The following is a 16,452-nucleotide window of genomic DNA, read 5'->3' on the forward strand; positions in this document are numbered from 1 at the left end:
ACATGATGTAAGTAACAATATAAATATGAATATTTTCCTCACAAAAAAATAAATATAAATATGAATGTTAAATATGAGTTAAACCATGAATTACCCGGCCATTAATAACTTAAGATTGATAGATAGAAAATTGCTAATACGTTTGCGTGACGTGGTGTTGTATTGATGTGAAAGTTTGTTGGTTTCATATGATACATCTATTTATAATGGTATGGTATTAGAAATTTAAATAGAATGAAAATTGTGATATATTTTAATTCAGAGCTTTATCATTAAACTTATAATATAACATATTTATCTTAATTACTAATTTTTATTCGTCAAAATAATATTTTAATTAACCATCAATTTATAAGATAATATTTTATTTTTACCTATTTGTTATAATGGTATGGTATTAGAAATTTAAATAGAATGAAAATTGTGACATATTTTAATTCAGTATGAGCTTTATCATTAAACTTATAATATAACATATTTATCTTAATTACTAATTTTTATTGGTCAAAATAATATTTTAATTAACCATCAATTTATAAGATAATATTTTATTTTTACCTATTTGTTTGCTAACATACGTTTTTTTTTTTATATCCAATTCATCAATTATAATACAAAAAAGATAAATTCGATCTTTTTCCTTTGTGTAAAATTGATTTTATTTAATTCAAAAATAAAATAGATTTCTAACTTTTGATTGGTCGAAATAATATTTTTTTAATTGTGACGCGTCCAATGCTTCCGAAAAATGTCTACTTTATATATATATATATTAGATTTTTCATAATTTTAAAATTACTGTTATTAACTTATTATATGACATCTAAATATACCCCGAGTCTTTTGTATGAAAAAGGATGAATACATACAACTCTTAGCCTCTTAGATTACACGTAAGAAGATTAATTACAAGAGAAAGATTATGATTAATCAAACATTAATAACATTCATCGACCCTTATTATTAAAAAAAATGTTTTTATTAGCAGTTATATGTATCACTAAATTAAACTATATTTTTTTTCTTACTTAGTATATATGTATAAATCACTAACATTATTAGTCTAAAAAAATTGAGGTGAATAGGGCAAACGTTGAAACGCTTCACTAAAAAAAATACTAAGTAACAAATAACTATATATCAGATGTATACTTTCCTATAAAATAATTATTTTCATGAAAATTGCAACAAACTTTTTAGGTGTAACCAAACGACAAGTATCTAGTTAGAACGGTGAGCTTAATTGGAAAGAGAATTTGCTTACGCGGCGCATGAGCCTGTGGAAAGTGGATGTATGTTTTCTTACATTTCTCCGCCTCTCACTTTCAGCAATAGTGAAATGCAACTACCACCTTTTTTCCTATTTCCTTTTTCTTTCAGGTTCCAGATTTCCCTCATTCTCTTATTATAAATAGAGACCAATTTTCCCATTCATTTGCATTACACACCAATACTATACCTCAACTCAAAATATTTGATTACTGAAATTTCATTAAGTTTAATAACTAGGTTGCCAATTTAATCTCCTAGTCGTCGTTGTTGTCGTCGTCGTTTAATCTATAATATATAAATGGCTGCTGCTGCTGCTGCTAATCTCTCGGCTATCCTCCCACGAGTTCTCATTGTTTCTCGACGCACCGTTCGTAAGAACAAATTTGTCGATTTCGTCGGTATATCTCTCTCTCTTTATCATCGTTTTTTTGCCTTTCTTCAAATGTTATGTGTTACAAAAACATACATGCAGTCGTGTTTTATTATTGTTGATTTGCTACCATATGAGATATAATCAATTTCGAAAAATATATTATTCTGTTTAATTTTTATTAGATGAATTAATATGGAGTAATATCATTCGGATTATAATCCTAGCTAATTTAAAATGCATTTTCAATGAGTAAATCATTTTTTTTTTTTTTGAATGGGACAATGAGTAAATCATTTATTACTTCTTTTGTTCGGAATAAGTCCGTGGATTTGTCATTAATCTGCCGCCAGCATAATACACAAGTGTACAAGCTAGAATTAAGGCTACAAGTTAGGCTTGTTAAACACATTATAATGCATGTTTTGTTAAGATATGTATTACGGAATACAATTAAACACATTATCATACCATCGTATTTTCGTTTATTTAGGCCTATATAATCCTTTTTTTTTTTTTTTTTTTTTAACAAATAATCTTCATCAAGTTATTAGTAGAAAATAGAAAATGCAGAGAAAGTTATAGGGGAAAACTGAAAAAACAGAAATATAAAGTCAAAAAAGCAACTGACTTCCTTGAGAACAGAAATTTATATATATGTCCAATTAAATAATTAAAAAAACAGAAACTTACACTAAAAACCTTGCCAATTAGGCACTACTAGTACACATCAGCAACTCCATTTTTTTTTTACATAAACCTCACTTAAATATGAATATAGCTAGATCGATTAGCATGTTATTGCTCCATAATTTTTTGAAAGTATAATAATAGCTAAACGTAATTCGTACTTTCAAGAAAATTATTACTCATTTCAAATACAGAGTAGTCTTGTGGACTCTTGTCTAAAAATAGTATATAAGTTTAAAAATCGTTGTATAGTATATGAATTTGAAAATCACTTGTTGATAAAGTTGTACGTCAGCTCACCAACAATTTAAAAAATTACCCTAGTACTAATGTAACTATTGTTATAACCTTAGTACTAATAACTAATTTAATAAGAAATTTGTTACTCAAACAATAATGATAGTTCGCACTAGTAATTTAGAGTGGCATATACTGTAGAGAGATCCGAATATATGTATATAACACTAATTAGCAAGTAACAACTCAATCAATATTATTGGGGGACCTTCTTTGCCCTGGCCTTTTCAATCTTCAATTTTCCAACAAACTTTGCTTTGGTGCAAGAAAAAGCATCTTCTTACACGAGTAACAAGTGATCCTAGAAAAATAATTAATAACTTAATAAGTAATCCTCATCCACTGAATATTAAGTGTCAATTTAATTAATTAGATATCACTAAAAATTAATACAGCCAAAATATTATTAATTATATATAGATGGTGTTTTATTTGATGACGGGTATTTAATTTAAAGTATTTACGGATTAGCTCCTTTCCACAGAAGCTTAACAATTTTTTCGTGTTATCACTAAAAACCCAAATGACCATAGCATAATAATGATGAATTTATTAATTTTTACACTGTCCTGCTTTTTTGCGTATGTTTCTTAACTTGTAATTATAATAATGTCTTATTTTGGGCTTGTGTGATTAGGTGAATACCATTTGGACCTAATAGTAAAGTATGGGGCCGTGCCAGTAATAGTGCCCCGGGTCTCGGGCATTCACATGCTACTAGAGAGCTTTGAGCCTATTCACGGTGTGCTCTTGTGTGAAGGCGAGGACATTGATCCCTCTCTCTATGAATCCGACTTTAACTCCGGCGAACTTTCACCCGAGGAAATTGAGGAAATCCGACGATTACATGCTAGTGACACCGCCATTGACAAGGAAAAGGACTCAATTGAGCTCAGGCTCGCCAGGCTTTGCCTTGAGCGCAACATCCCTTACCTAGGAATTTGTCGTGGATCTCAGGTATATATATACACGCATCCTAGTGTAAATTTTAAAATTAATTCTAGGTTATGGTGTAACTTAAAAAAATAATAATAATAACAGACTAATATTAAAAACTTAAAGTAAAATAGGTACATTGACATATATAAAAGTCAAACTATTACTAGCATTAGTAAGTCTGTACGTTTATAATTCTCTGTTATCTAAAAATTTACGTCGTATTAACAGGTACTAAATGTAGCTTGTGGTGGAACGCTCTATCAAGACGTGGAGAAAGAGTTAGCGAGAAAGGTACCCGAGGAGCAAAGAGTGTCCCATATCAACTATAGCAACTACGATGATCATAGGCACGTAGTTAAGGTGTTAGAAGGTACCCCATTACAAAAGTGGTTTAAGGAAACTTTGGTGTCACAAGAGAATTTGGAGATTCTTGTCAATAGCTACCACCATCAAGGGGTCAAGCGATTGGCCCAACGATTCGTCCCCATGGCGTACTCGCCGGATGGGTTGATCGAAGGCTTTTATGACCCCAACACGTACGAGCCGGAGGACGGAAAGTTTATCATGGGACTCCAATTTCATCCTGAACGTATGAGGCGATCTGACTCTAATGAGTTTGATTATCCTGGTTGTCCTTGTGCTTATCAGGTAAGACTATGTTATAAAATTGTAACATGTTTTTTTATGATCAATTTTAGCATTTATGATTATTTTGGTCGTGTATTGAAATAATAATTGTGTTGTTTTTAAAATTTGATAGGAGTTTGTGAAGGCAGCAATTGCATACCAAAAAAGGATTAGTAACAATTCAATGAACGTGCCTAAGTTACTTAAATTGGATCACACATTGGAGAAAAAGAGGAGAGTTATTGTTAGGAGTTTCTCGCTTGCTAAAGATATTTATTCAAGTGGAAATGGTATCAAACCATCTAAAGAATCCGAACTTGATGCTGGGGCTAATTTTCTCGAGGTATTACTTCACTATGCACATACTTTATGTTCATACTCAGTACCGATGTGCATGTGCTATATATAATCCGTAGTGAAAAATATAATAATACTCGTAACCTATAATTTACGATAAGGAAATATTGTATATCTCACAAACAATACTCATTTGTTGCACATAATAATAAGAAACGGAGACCAGGTTGTAACATAAACTACACGTACTATTATTTGACGGCTTTTGTAAGTTTTGTCAAGGAACATAAACTAATCTTATGAATAATGTGTTCAATACAAGAATTAGTACACTATCATTTGAAAGCTTAAAACTTATGTGCATTGTTTTTGTGATGCAGTCTAACACAGTGATGAGTAAGCAGCAAGAAGCAAGGTTGATAGAAGTAGGAGCAACCGTAAGAAATGCGTTTACATATTTTGAGAAAATTAAGGTGAACGAGGAGAGAGAAAATTTGGCAAAGAAAATAATGGAAAAAATGTCAGTAGAACAGCTCACTGATCTCATGACTTTCTACCAAACAATGGGCCAGACTTGCTCTTATGTTTTGGACAGAAAACTACACGAATTATGACTTTATGATATTGTAAATGTTGAATTGGGCCCCATATGATTAATAAACTTGGGCCCAAATTAGGCCAACTCTGAATTTGTAGGCTCTCTTATGCTTGGTTAAAACAATTAAAGTTAAAATAAATAAATTATGGAATTTGTAGCAATTTTTTATTTTTTTGACGTGAAATTTGTACCAAATTTGTAAATATGGAGTAGTATTATTTTCCTTCATTGTTTTGTACGGAGTAGAATATACTATTATTTAACCATTTCTTTATTTAATTTTGTCGAATTAGATTTGACTATAATTACGTCATTAGATCATTAACATAAATACAACTGTACTAATTCCTCTATTTTTCCTTTTTTTTATATAGATGCATCACTTTTAAAATTCTAAACTCTTTGTGGAAGTGGAAGTGAAGTGTGGAACCATCCAATTTCCCTTTAAACGGCCAATTTACCGCTTTACAACTTACACTGATTTCACTAACTTAAGCTTACAACTAACATCTATGATAACATATAATGATCATATATGTTTCCCAACGGCATTATATGACCCCGAGATGTATTCCCTGGAATCTTAAGACTTTTCGATACCAGGCCCCGAAACCTATAAAATTCTTAAAAAAAGCGTGAACTTTTGGAAATCGTTCACTTTTTTTCGCCAGAAAATAAAAATTGCCGAAATTTTTACCATGGTCCCTAATACCCTCCAGTAGTCCAATTGGGTGGGTGAAACCATCTAATTAGCCTTTAAACGACCAATTTACCGGTTTACAACTTGCACCGATTTCATTAACTCCAGCCTACCACGAACATTTATGACAACAAATAGTGATCATATATGGTTCCAAACGACATTATATGATCCCGAGATTTATTTTCTAAAACCTCAAGACTTTTCGATACCGGGCCCTGAAACCTCCAAAATTTCTCAATAAGCGTGGATATTAGCCTTTAATTTTGGAATTTTCGGGCTTTTTTCGTCCAGAAATAATAATTGCTGAATTGTTTACCATGGTCCATAATACCCTTTAATAATCCAATTGGGTGGGTGGCACCATCCAATTTGCCTTTAAACGACCCATTTACCGGTTTATAACTTGCACCGATTTAATTAACTCAAGCTTACCACGAACATTTATAACAACAAATAATGATCATATATGGTTCCAAACGGCACTAATTGAGATGTATCCCCTAAAATTTCAATATTTTTCGACACCGAGCCCTGAATCCTCAAAAATTTCTCAAAAAGCGTGGATATTAGCCTTTAATTTTGAAATTTTTGACTTTTTTATCGCTCGAAAATAAAAATTGCCGAAATGTTTACCATGGTCCCTAATACCGTCTAGGAGTCCCATTGGGTGGATGGAACCATCCAATTTGCCTTTAAACGACCAATTTACCGGTTTACAACTTGCACCGATTTCATTAACTCAAGCCTACCACAAACCTTTATGACAACAAATAATGATCATATATGGTTCCAAACACCTATATGACCCTGAGATGTATCACCTAAAATTTCAAGACTTTTCGACACCGGGCCCAAAAACCTCCAAAATTTCTAAAAAGCGTGGATATTAGGCTTCACTTTTGAAATTTTAGAATTTTTTTTCGCCAGGAAATAAAAATTGCCGAAATGTTTTCCATGGTTTCTAATACCGTCCGAGAGTCCCATTGGGTGGGTGGAACCATCCAATTTGCCTTTAAACAACCAATTTACCGGTGTACAACTTGCACCGATTTCATTAACTCAAGCCTACCACGAACATATATGACAACAAATAATGATCATATATGGTTCCAAACAGCATTATATGACCCCGAGAAGTATCCCCTAAAATTTCAAGCCTTTTCGACCCGGCCCAGAAACGTCTAAAATTTCTCAAAAAGCGTGGATATTGGACTTCAATTTTGGAATTTTTGAACTTTTTTTCGTCCGAAAATAAAAATTGACGAAATGCTTACCATGGTCACTAATACGCTGCGGGAGTCCAATTGGGTGGGTGGAACCATCCAATTTGCCTTTAAATGACCAATTTACCGATTTACAACTTGCAGCGATTTCATTAACTCAAGCCTACCACGAACATTTTATGACAACATATAATGATCATATATGGTTCCAAACGGCATTATATGACCCCGAGATATATTCTCTAAAATCTCAAGGGTTTTTCGACACCGTACCCAACCTCAAAATTTCTCAAAAAGCGTGGATATAAGTTTTCAATTTTGTAATTTTTTGACTTTTTTCACTCTAAAATAAAAATTACCGAAATGTTATCATGGTGCATAATACCCTCCGAGAGTCCAATAGGGTGGATGGAAGTCTTAGACAAATTTTAAAAAGGAAAGGGAGAAAAAAAAAAGGAAATAGAAAACTCGTTTGACGTGATAGAAATATAGTGCGTTTATTAAGTAGAAAGGAAAGTAATACATAGTAGAAAGAAATGTATCTAAAAATAGAAATGAAATCTAATCCCTCCATTTTTTATGTTCTTCCTATTTGAAATCTTAAGAGAGTGTAATAGAAATGAAATCTAATTCTACATTTTGATGATCTTTTTATACTTCAAAACAGTGATGTGAAAGCTTATTTATATTCATGATTTTTTATTTCCAATTTTCAAATATGAATTTTGTAGAAATTTTATAATACGTAGCCTGACATAATTTAATTACAATTTTACAGAAAATGTAATGATACATGGCACAAACATTTGGATATAGAATATAGGTGGAGTAATAATAATAATACTCCGTAATAAGCACTGTTTGATGTTAAGAACTTGGGACTTGTAACAGTGCAAGGAGTGTTTGCAGCTAGTTTTCACTACAATAACAATCACCATTCTCTAACAAAACTCCCATATCAAATTGGATTTCACGAATTCAAGAATCAACTATCTTCACATTCAACATCATCGTCATCGTACAATCACCATTCTCCAACAATTGGGTTTCACGAATCCAAGAATCAACCATCTTCCCATTCAACATCACCATCATCGTTATCCTCTTCCTCTGGTAGAGGTTCAGCTTGAACATTCAAGTCGACCGTAAAGCTTTCTCCTGTGTTCCCTGCTAATCAATTAACATTAATCAATCGACGAATGCAATACTACACCATAGCTACCAAGGTAAGCAGAGCTCAATGCAACTATTTAGAGACTATAAAAAAGAGACATTTACCTGAAGGAGTAGCTTCTTCCCACACATCCTCATCTTCGCTTTCGTCCTCACGTTTTGATTTCATGCCAACTTGACGATCTGAAGATGTACTTTGACCTGTAACATCTCCATTAGATACATCCTGCTGCCCCTTGGCATCTTGTTCCCGTTGTCGTTCCAAGATAGCGGCATAATATGCTTTAAAATACTCATCCTACAAAAGTTTCCGGCCAAGCCAATAAGTAAAGCAATTATCACAAGGCTTGTATCACTTAACAATCTTTTAATCAAATTGTAAACTATAAAAGACAAACCTGGATGGTTTTTTCATCCTTGACAACAGTTGACTTTTTGTCATCTGATAAATCAGAGGGCTCTGAAGTGACATCAGGCTTAGGTTCCTCTTCCCCCTCACCACGTTGTTCCTTTGTTAATTTCATACCTTGTCTGATCATCCAAGGAGGCAGAACTTTCATGGGTGCATTTCCAGTACCAGATTTAGAGTCTTCCTTATCTTCCACACCACTGATTGCAACATGAATCTGGAAACACAACGTCAACTTAAACATCAACCCACCATAATGAGATGCATGATGACAGCCCCTCTTTAACAGCTGACATGTGAGATGTAATGACATCCTCATAAATCAAGTCTCTCAATTCCCCGTACCCCAACCCCAACAAAAAAAAGGTTTGAGGGAGGGCCAAAAAAGATTGGTAACTGGTAGCTGTTGACAACACTTGCCACAGAAAAGTAGGCAACTAGCAGCACCAAAAACAGGAGCTGTACATGCACGCAAACAAACACAGTTACTGTTAAAGATAGAAGTACCTCACCTTAGGGTCACCAAGAAAAGGCATTGGTGTTCCACCTTGATATGACCTAGAGGGATCATTGGGATTATCCCCACCAGCTGCACGAGCAGCAGCACTAGCCCTTACTTCCCAGGCCTGTAGAGTTCCAAAATCGGGAACTGCTAGATCTTTGACTCTATTGAGTTGCTCAACTAACGGCTTGAGTTGCTCCTGAAATTTGATTACCTTATGTTATCCTCAAGAAAACATAGAAATATTGTAACTGCAGGACTACTTATATAAAGCATATACATGTATAACAATGAAGAACTGCTCTTACAAAGATAAGGAAAAAAAAAAGTGCAAATAGCAAAGCATAAGTAAATAGAAACAGCAATGATCCTAGAGATCCCTAGGGCAACTCAGGAAAGATACTAATCGTTACCACCAATAAAAAGAGAAATTACTGTAATAAAAAGAGCAACAATATCAGAATAGGTAGTCAGACTTCTCAAACATCAACATAAAAGTTTACAAAAAGGAAGGCACTAAATAAGGATGCTGTACATGCAAAAATCTAGAAAGAAAACCTGACAACATAAAAGTGACCATTTCACTACATGTAATTGATACATTTAATATTTCAAGATATCACTCTAAACAATACTTTATTCAGTTCAATTGAACATGAAAGATAATATTCACACACAGTGACCAGCAAAATAAACTAAATGTGGCACTAAAAGCCACTTAAAAGCTGCTTAATAACTCACAAACCTCCATTTTCTGAAGCATCTCTTTCAGCTTTTCACGGCGGCGCCGCCTCACATTTTCATCAGCATCTCCTACTTCCTGAGCAGCTAACTTGTCACTTTCTGCAACAAGTACCCCTTGACAACTTTCACAAAGAAAACTTTCACCATCTTCAGAAATAAGCCTTGCTGCATCAAGAGCCGTATATCTAGCCATACAACATCAGGAATCTTTAGTTTCCATGAATGCTGGAATACATTAATGTTTTTAAGCTAAAGAAAACAGTGACTCCAACCTTTTATTACAGGTGGGACATATATATTCCTGGATTGTGTTCTTGCTATCCAATTCGTCCTTCAATTTTTTCTTCATACGATGCATTCTGTACCTCACAACATCATAAATCTGCAAGAAATTACAGATTTTCAGCCTTTGAAAAATCCTCTAACATTTTCATATAAATCAATAATTTCACTCCACACATAATAGGCAACTCACAAGCAACTTAAGTTTGAAACTAAAAATTAACATGGCAAGGTGGTAACAACAATGAATTCGAGGCATATAATGAGACAACACCACCAGCATACAAAATGTAGCTTACTATGACAGCAACAGAACTTCATTGCTAAGGAAAGAACATATACAAAAATCCATTAATATATAACAAGAGAATCACGGACATCAATGATAACCAACCTGTGCATAATCTAAACAACAGTATGAGTGAGTGTGCAGCTTAATCTTGTCTTCACCCTCTCTTCCATGATGGTGATTAACTGTGGCTGAAAGTGCTGCATTATGCAATTTTACCGCTTTTGCTGTCTGCAGGTTATTAAGTGCACATGAGAAAAACAGACATGTTTTCCGAAAGCCAAAGCTTCTAAATGCAAGATTTGCTGTATATATTGGAAATCTGGAAGCAACAAGAAGAAAAAAAAATAAAGAAAACCAACATAACAGCACTTTACAACCACAGGATCCACTAAGAGAATGAAGTTTATTTTCAATCTGCTTAAAAATAACTATGTCACGGTATCTCAGAACAACTTCCTTCTACACACCATCAAGTATTGTTCTAAATGGGAATTGCAACCTAAAAATACAAAATATAGTATCAGGCAACAAGAAGTTTGTTTTACAGCCTAAACTTATCAGCCCTTTAGGTACATCAGTATAACTAAAAGAAATATGTATTACAATCATGAGAGAATCCTAAGATGAGGGAAAAGTCTCATATATATATATATAAAGATGAAATCAGTACCAAGAACCACCAGGTAACCCTACTGTATCAAGTTAGCACTAGTTAATTGTAAGCCCGTATTGACAATACACAAGCATGTGAAAAAACACTGCCCCCCTAAACCCACCATCACCATCATCCTCCAAATGCATTCTGCTTCTGTGTAAAGTGTTCTCTCTCAAGTAGTTCCTTCCTAATTGAATTTACAGTCATAAAATCCCATCTCCAAAATCATCGAATTTGGATGTTTCCCATGATTCATGACGAATGATTTAAAATAATAATGCTTGACAATGTATTTACTTACCAGAAAATGGGGCAGGACAGTTAACACTGAACACGGAATTTCCCGGATAAAAGAGTAAAAGACCAACAGCAAAAGTCACCAATTTCTTTAAAGAAATTTAATTTTCTAAAGACTTGTTGACAGGAGGGGAATGGGATTCTACATCCTTACACAATAATTCACCTCACCCCACCCCCACACCCCTCCAAATCCAACCAAATGATGAAGCAAAATTAAAAATAAAAAAAAACAACCAACCACCGTATTAAAGATATAATTTCTAATAGAGCGAAGAAAACACTCATGTTCTGAATCTTTTCAACCTAATTTAGATAGAGAAGGCGGAAGAGGTAGAAAAGGGAGTAGGAGAGTTGCCCAAGAATAAGAATTTATGATACCAAAGAAATTACTTAATTGGCACAAAATTCCATATAGGAGATATAGGTACAGTTACACACGTAAATGGCAACAGTCAATAAGCTACAGGCCTCTGACAAGAATATGAGATCAGCAATTTATATGAAATATATATTTGAACAAGGCCACAGGCAAATGGTTCAAAAAGGCCAATAACATAGTTTTGTATGTTAAATAGAAGCAAATGTAACCTCTTTTCTATGATCACGCATAACCAGCTTTTCTTCCTCGAAGAACCGCAATGTTCGACGAAGTTGCTTCAAATGAAGTTTTAAATCTTTGGCAAGATCTTCCTCTCTCACCCACTGACGCCTAGAATTGCGCAACGTACATTAAAACCAGAGATCAATCATTTGAGAGACAGTAACAATGGCAATTGAAAAAAAGGGAGCAGAAAAACAAATTATCCATCCAATATGTAGTAAGCATTCATCTGTGTGTTTCCTTCCTCTATAATGACTATATTCTAAAGAATTGATGTTGCGTGTGTACATTCATAGTTGGCCAAGGTAAACACATTTTAGCTAGGATTTAGAATTGATCACAAATGCAACTCTCTCAACAAATCTATGAACTCACACAAACAATTATGCAACAAAGTTTTCCCAAATAAGAAATATAAGAAAGTTAATAACAATTATTCGAAAGCACATATAATATACCTAGTGAGTGCATCAAGAATAACCACCGCAGTCCCCCGATTATCACTACGGCTCGTCTTGGGTTGATTATCGCCTTTTGTTGAGATGTCATCATAAAATGCTCGGGCCGTAAGCTTCACCAACCTGTACAAAGATTAAGTAAGCAAACTATACCATTCAAAAAACATCTAATTAGAAAAACTTCTCTACATAAAGATATGATAAATCACCTGTTAAACGGTTCGAAACTCAAGGAATTACTCATGCTTCACCAGAGTTCCCAGGATTGACTTCCCGGGTATCCTAACAACCAAAAGAGAAGCAAAAACTCAACAATATTGTCAATTTAACCCTAATTAATAAGATAAGCACTCAATCAGGAAGTAGAAGAGGACCAATTTCATAGTTCAATCCAACATCAAAGGGTTAAAAATTTAATTCAATTATTACATCACATAATTTTAGGAAGAAAAGGCATGTTTGAATTTGATTCAATTATCAAGAATCAAATTAGGTTCAAAATTTTCATCTCTAACAACATAATCGCTAGTTAGTAATCATAACCAATAATTCAAATATTCAAACCCTAATTTAATATACTGATAATTAAATTAAATTAGAGCAACGATTAACCCTAGATTGTGAAATTGATATTCGATGATTACAAAAAGAAACAACTTACCTCGGAAGCTGCTTCAATGAAGGATTGCAATATCAGAAGGCGCCTCAATGGCGAAGGTGGAGTGCGCTTCAATGGGAAACATAGATATGGAGAGTTTTCCTGGGGGAGTAATAGAGAGAAGTAAACACACACCTTTATTTTTCTTTTTTTTAAAAAAAAAAAAAAGTTTTTGGGTATTCAATCATGGGGAATAGGGATGGCAACGGGTCGGATTCGGATCGGGTGGAGCTTCACCCGCATCCGTCCGCTACCTCCATCCACTCCACCCGATCCACCCACCACCCGCTAACCCCATCATCCACATCCGATCCACCCATCATCCGCGGGTGAAACGGGTGGATCGGATGATAAACGGGTGAAGATTAAACTTGTGTTATGAAATTAAAAAAAAAAAAAAAAATGATGCTAAGTAATTTCTACTGTGCCATCTAAATCGGCATTGCAAAAATTAAAAAAAAATATAGCACTAGCATTTAGCATTACAAGATCAATTACTAGTACCACCAACTATGAAATACATGAACTATTGATATGATTAAGTTAAATAAGTGATCTGTGATGCCATTTTCCCTTCAAAAATTCATGAAATTAATGAACTTAATCGCGTAAGAGGAGTCGCCGCCTCGCCCAAGAGGAGTGTGAGACGTTCTGGTGAGAAGTTGCCGGTAAAAATGGAATATTTGGTGGTGAGTAGAGAGTGTGAGGAACTAAAGAAGGAGAGAGACTGTTAGGAGGACTTGAGAGTTGAGAATGGATATGTGCGGCTAGCTGTATGTAGTATGTACATTAGATTAGGGTTTTTTAAAAAAAGTTTTGTATTTTTTTTATATAAAAATAAATGGGTGGATGATAAGCGGGTGATGGATCGGGTGACGGATGACTTAAAGCTCCACCCGAATCCGATCCGATCCGTCACCCGTTTCATCCACCATCCGCCTTTCATCCATTTAAGTCGGATTTTCATCCATTTAATTTAAGCGGGTGGAGCAGGTTAATGGATATCCATATAAAATTGCCATCCTTAATGGGGAAGCCCTCATTTATCTTGGAAATAAATATCTTTTGTTTATGTAGTGGTAACTAGCCTTTTGACCCGTTCGATGCACGGGTTGTTAGTTAGGTTATTTTTCTTGAAAAGTGTCGGTGTTGTTGTGGAATTTAGTTAGGTATATATACATAGATATAGTAGGGAATGAAATGACACATTGGTTTAAGTTATATTTAAGTTTAGGAGATGAAAAAACTATTTTATTGTTAATATAATGAACACTAATTAGTTTTACTTTAATTTATTATATTGAATATGAAACACTTAATTTTCTTACTTAAATTTTGTAAGTTTTACTGTTTTAGAATGCATAAAGATTAAAGGCTCAAACATTATTTATATATTTTGTTTTTATATTAAAATGGGAATTTAGAAAGAAAGGATTAAGAGAGGTGACATGTGGCATATGAGTGATTATGGTAACACGTGGCTTAGTATAGATTTGTGGTTTGTGTTTTTAAATACTAAGTATAGATTTGGTGAATTTGGACAATAATAATATGTGACACATCATGTACTTACAATGAGGCCACGTGTGATGGAAGATGCAATATTAACGAGCAAATACATATTGATATCCTATATCAACAAAGCGCGTTGATATAAGGGCTTTTTCATCTAATCAGTCATTAAAGTAAGGACAAGATTGGAATATAAATGATATCCCGTTATATGTCCTCCGTTTTGGTTTGTGGTGGACGTCAACCGTTGTTAACGTTTGTTTTTCTCTCCTCGATACGATGGTCACTAATGAGTGGAGTATTCTCTCTCTACTCTCTACTGCAACAATGGTCACTAATGCGTAGACGGAAATGTCGGATTTTTGATGATAAAAAAGGAGGGTTCATCGTACGCTGAACATTGTCGGTTTCGAGGAATCGAATCCCAAATTGCTGGAGGGATTATTCGTACGGGATAACATTATCGGTTTTGATAAAATGATTTCCTAATTAGCAAAAAAAAAATTGAAGATTGGAATGAAGGCTGAATAACGGTACGAATTGCTGAAGATTGGCACGAATTGGTTGAAGAAGACATGAATTCATAACTCATAAGGGTTGCAGTCGACTTACCCGCGGAGCATTCTGGTTCCAGGTAACTTCTCAATCAATTTATAATCGAACATCATACTCCTATTTGAATGTTGGTGGTGTAGTTAACAACAATCTTAATTCATATTGTTTTGGTAATATGATGAATTATCCATTCGAATTAAAATGAGGATATCAGATTGATTTGAACATAATTTATGTGGGTTATCAGTAACATTATGGAATTAATACTACTAGAATGGTTTTCTAATTTAGTAATCCAACTACTACCGGAGATTTTTATTGCCCAAGTGTAACTCAACACCTACTTGTAAATTTTGATATTTATTCAGCTATAATTTCTTACCTTGATATTTCGGGTCTAAGGATCTACACTTCCATGTCGAAATTTTGCATAATCTCTCTCCTGCACTCCATGTTTAAAGTGAAATACTGTTGCGATTTGAGACGAAAATAGAAGTTGTATTTTGATTTGAGTGTTTGAGCGACGATGGTACAGGATTATCCACCGCCGACAACCATATTTACCTCTTATGACGAGCAGCAACCTGTTATTCTCTCTCCTCATCCATCTGGGAACTCAATAGATTAGAATAGATGGCGTTAACTTTTCCGTCAATATAAGTACCGTTACAAGTTTTAATTAAAAATTTGGACAAACGAAGTCCACATCAGCATTCCACTAGTGAAGTTGTGGAATTCAGAAAAAGTTCACAAATATTACAAGATTGCCATTATATCAACAAAATTTGGTTGATATAGGATATCAATGGGGTGTGGCTCAATATTAACGACGTTAGTCCACTTTCTTCCTCCTCTAACCAGCTTCATTTTCTTCTTCCTTCTATCGCAAACAACACCACCAACAACTACGCGAACAGATCGACCGTGCACCACCTTCAAATTTGCTAACACCAGCACTAACAATAACGAGTAGGTCGACCACCACTAATTTCGGCGACGAAACGAAAACCGTGTGAAAACATGGTGAAATATTGGGCATTGTTAACCTTACAGGGTATGGTATGTCATCTACTTCCAATCTTCCATTGTAGCTAGCCAATTCTCCATTGAAGTTCATCAAATTTGTGTGATGGAGGAGAGAGAATGGTTGTGTTAATGGAGGAGATGAAGAACGACGTTAACGAATTTGGTTTGGGTTATCTGGAAATTACATTAATACCCTCAACCTATAAGGTGCAAAGACCAACATAACCTTAGATAAACATCAATTGTTTATCATGAAGATAAACTTGTAT

General features: G+C 34.1%; 2 protein-coding genes across 3 annotated transcripts; one reads left to right on the top strand and one right to left on the bottom strand.

Moving 5' to 3' along the window:
• The first annotated feature begins 1,438 nt into the window (after positions 1 to 1,438).
• LOC110720367 (protein NtpR-like) lies at positions 1,439 to 5,318 on the top strand. The gene is made up of 5 exons (XM_021899389.1): positions 1,439 to 1,670; positions 3,267 to 3,586; positions 3,797 to 4,216; positions 4,329 to 4,538; positions 4,873 to 5,318. The coding sequence occupies exons 1-5, from the start codon at positions 1,571 to 1,573 to the stop codon at positions 5,104 to 5,106; spliced, it is 1,284 nt and encodes a 427-aa protein (XP_021755081.1). The 5' UTR covers positions 1,439 to 1,570; the 3' UTR covers positions 5,107 to 5,318.
• A 2,407-nt stretch (positions 5,319 to 7,725) lies between these two features.
• On the bottom strand, positions 7,726 to 13,914 carry LOC110720365 (transcription initiation factor IIE subunit alpha-like). 2 transcript variants are annotated; one of them, XM_021899384.1, is made up of 12 exons: positions 13,595 to 13,914; positions 13,094 to 13,192; positions 12,642 to 12,714; positions 12,433 to 12,555; positions 11,962 to 12,082; positions 10,521 to 10,646; positions 10,117 to 10,226; positions 9,846 to 10,029; positions 9,111 to 9,299; positions 8,588 to 8,815; positions 8,295 to 8,487; positions 7,726 to 8,186 (listed from the first exon to the last, which is right to left on the bottom strand). In XM_021899384.1, the coding sequence occupies exons 3-12, from the start codon at positions 12,674 to 12,676 to the stop codon at positions 8,080 to 8,082; spliced, it is 1,416 nt and encodes a 471-aa protein (XP_021755076.1). In that variant the 5' UTR covers positions 12,677 to 12,714; positions 13,094 to 13,192; positions 13,595 to 13,914; the 3' UTR covers positions 7,726 to 8,079. The 2 variants fall into 2 exon arrangements, with proteins under 2 accessions (XP_021755076.1, XP_021755077.1); XM_021899385.1 differs by lacking the exon at positions 13,595 to 13,914 and having other exon boundaries at positions 7,755 to 8,183; positions 13,094 to 13,494.
• Positions 13,915 to 16,452: the final 2,538 nt, after the last annotated feature.

This window comes from Chenopodium quinoa, unplaced genomic scaffold, assembly GCF_001683475.1.
Source record: "Chenopodium quinoa cultivar QQ74 unplaced genomic scaffold, ASM168347v1, whole genome shotgun sequence".
NCBI lineage: Eukaryota > Viridiplantae > Streptophyta > Magnoliopsida > Caryophyllales > Amaranthaceae > Chenopodium > Chenopodium quinoa.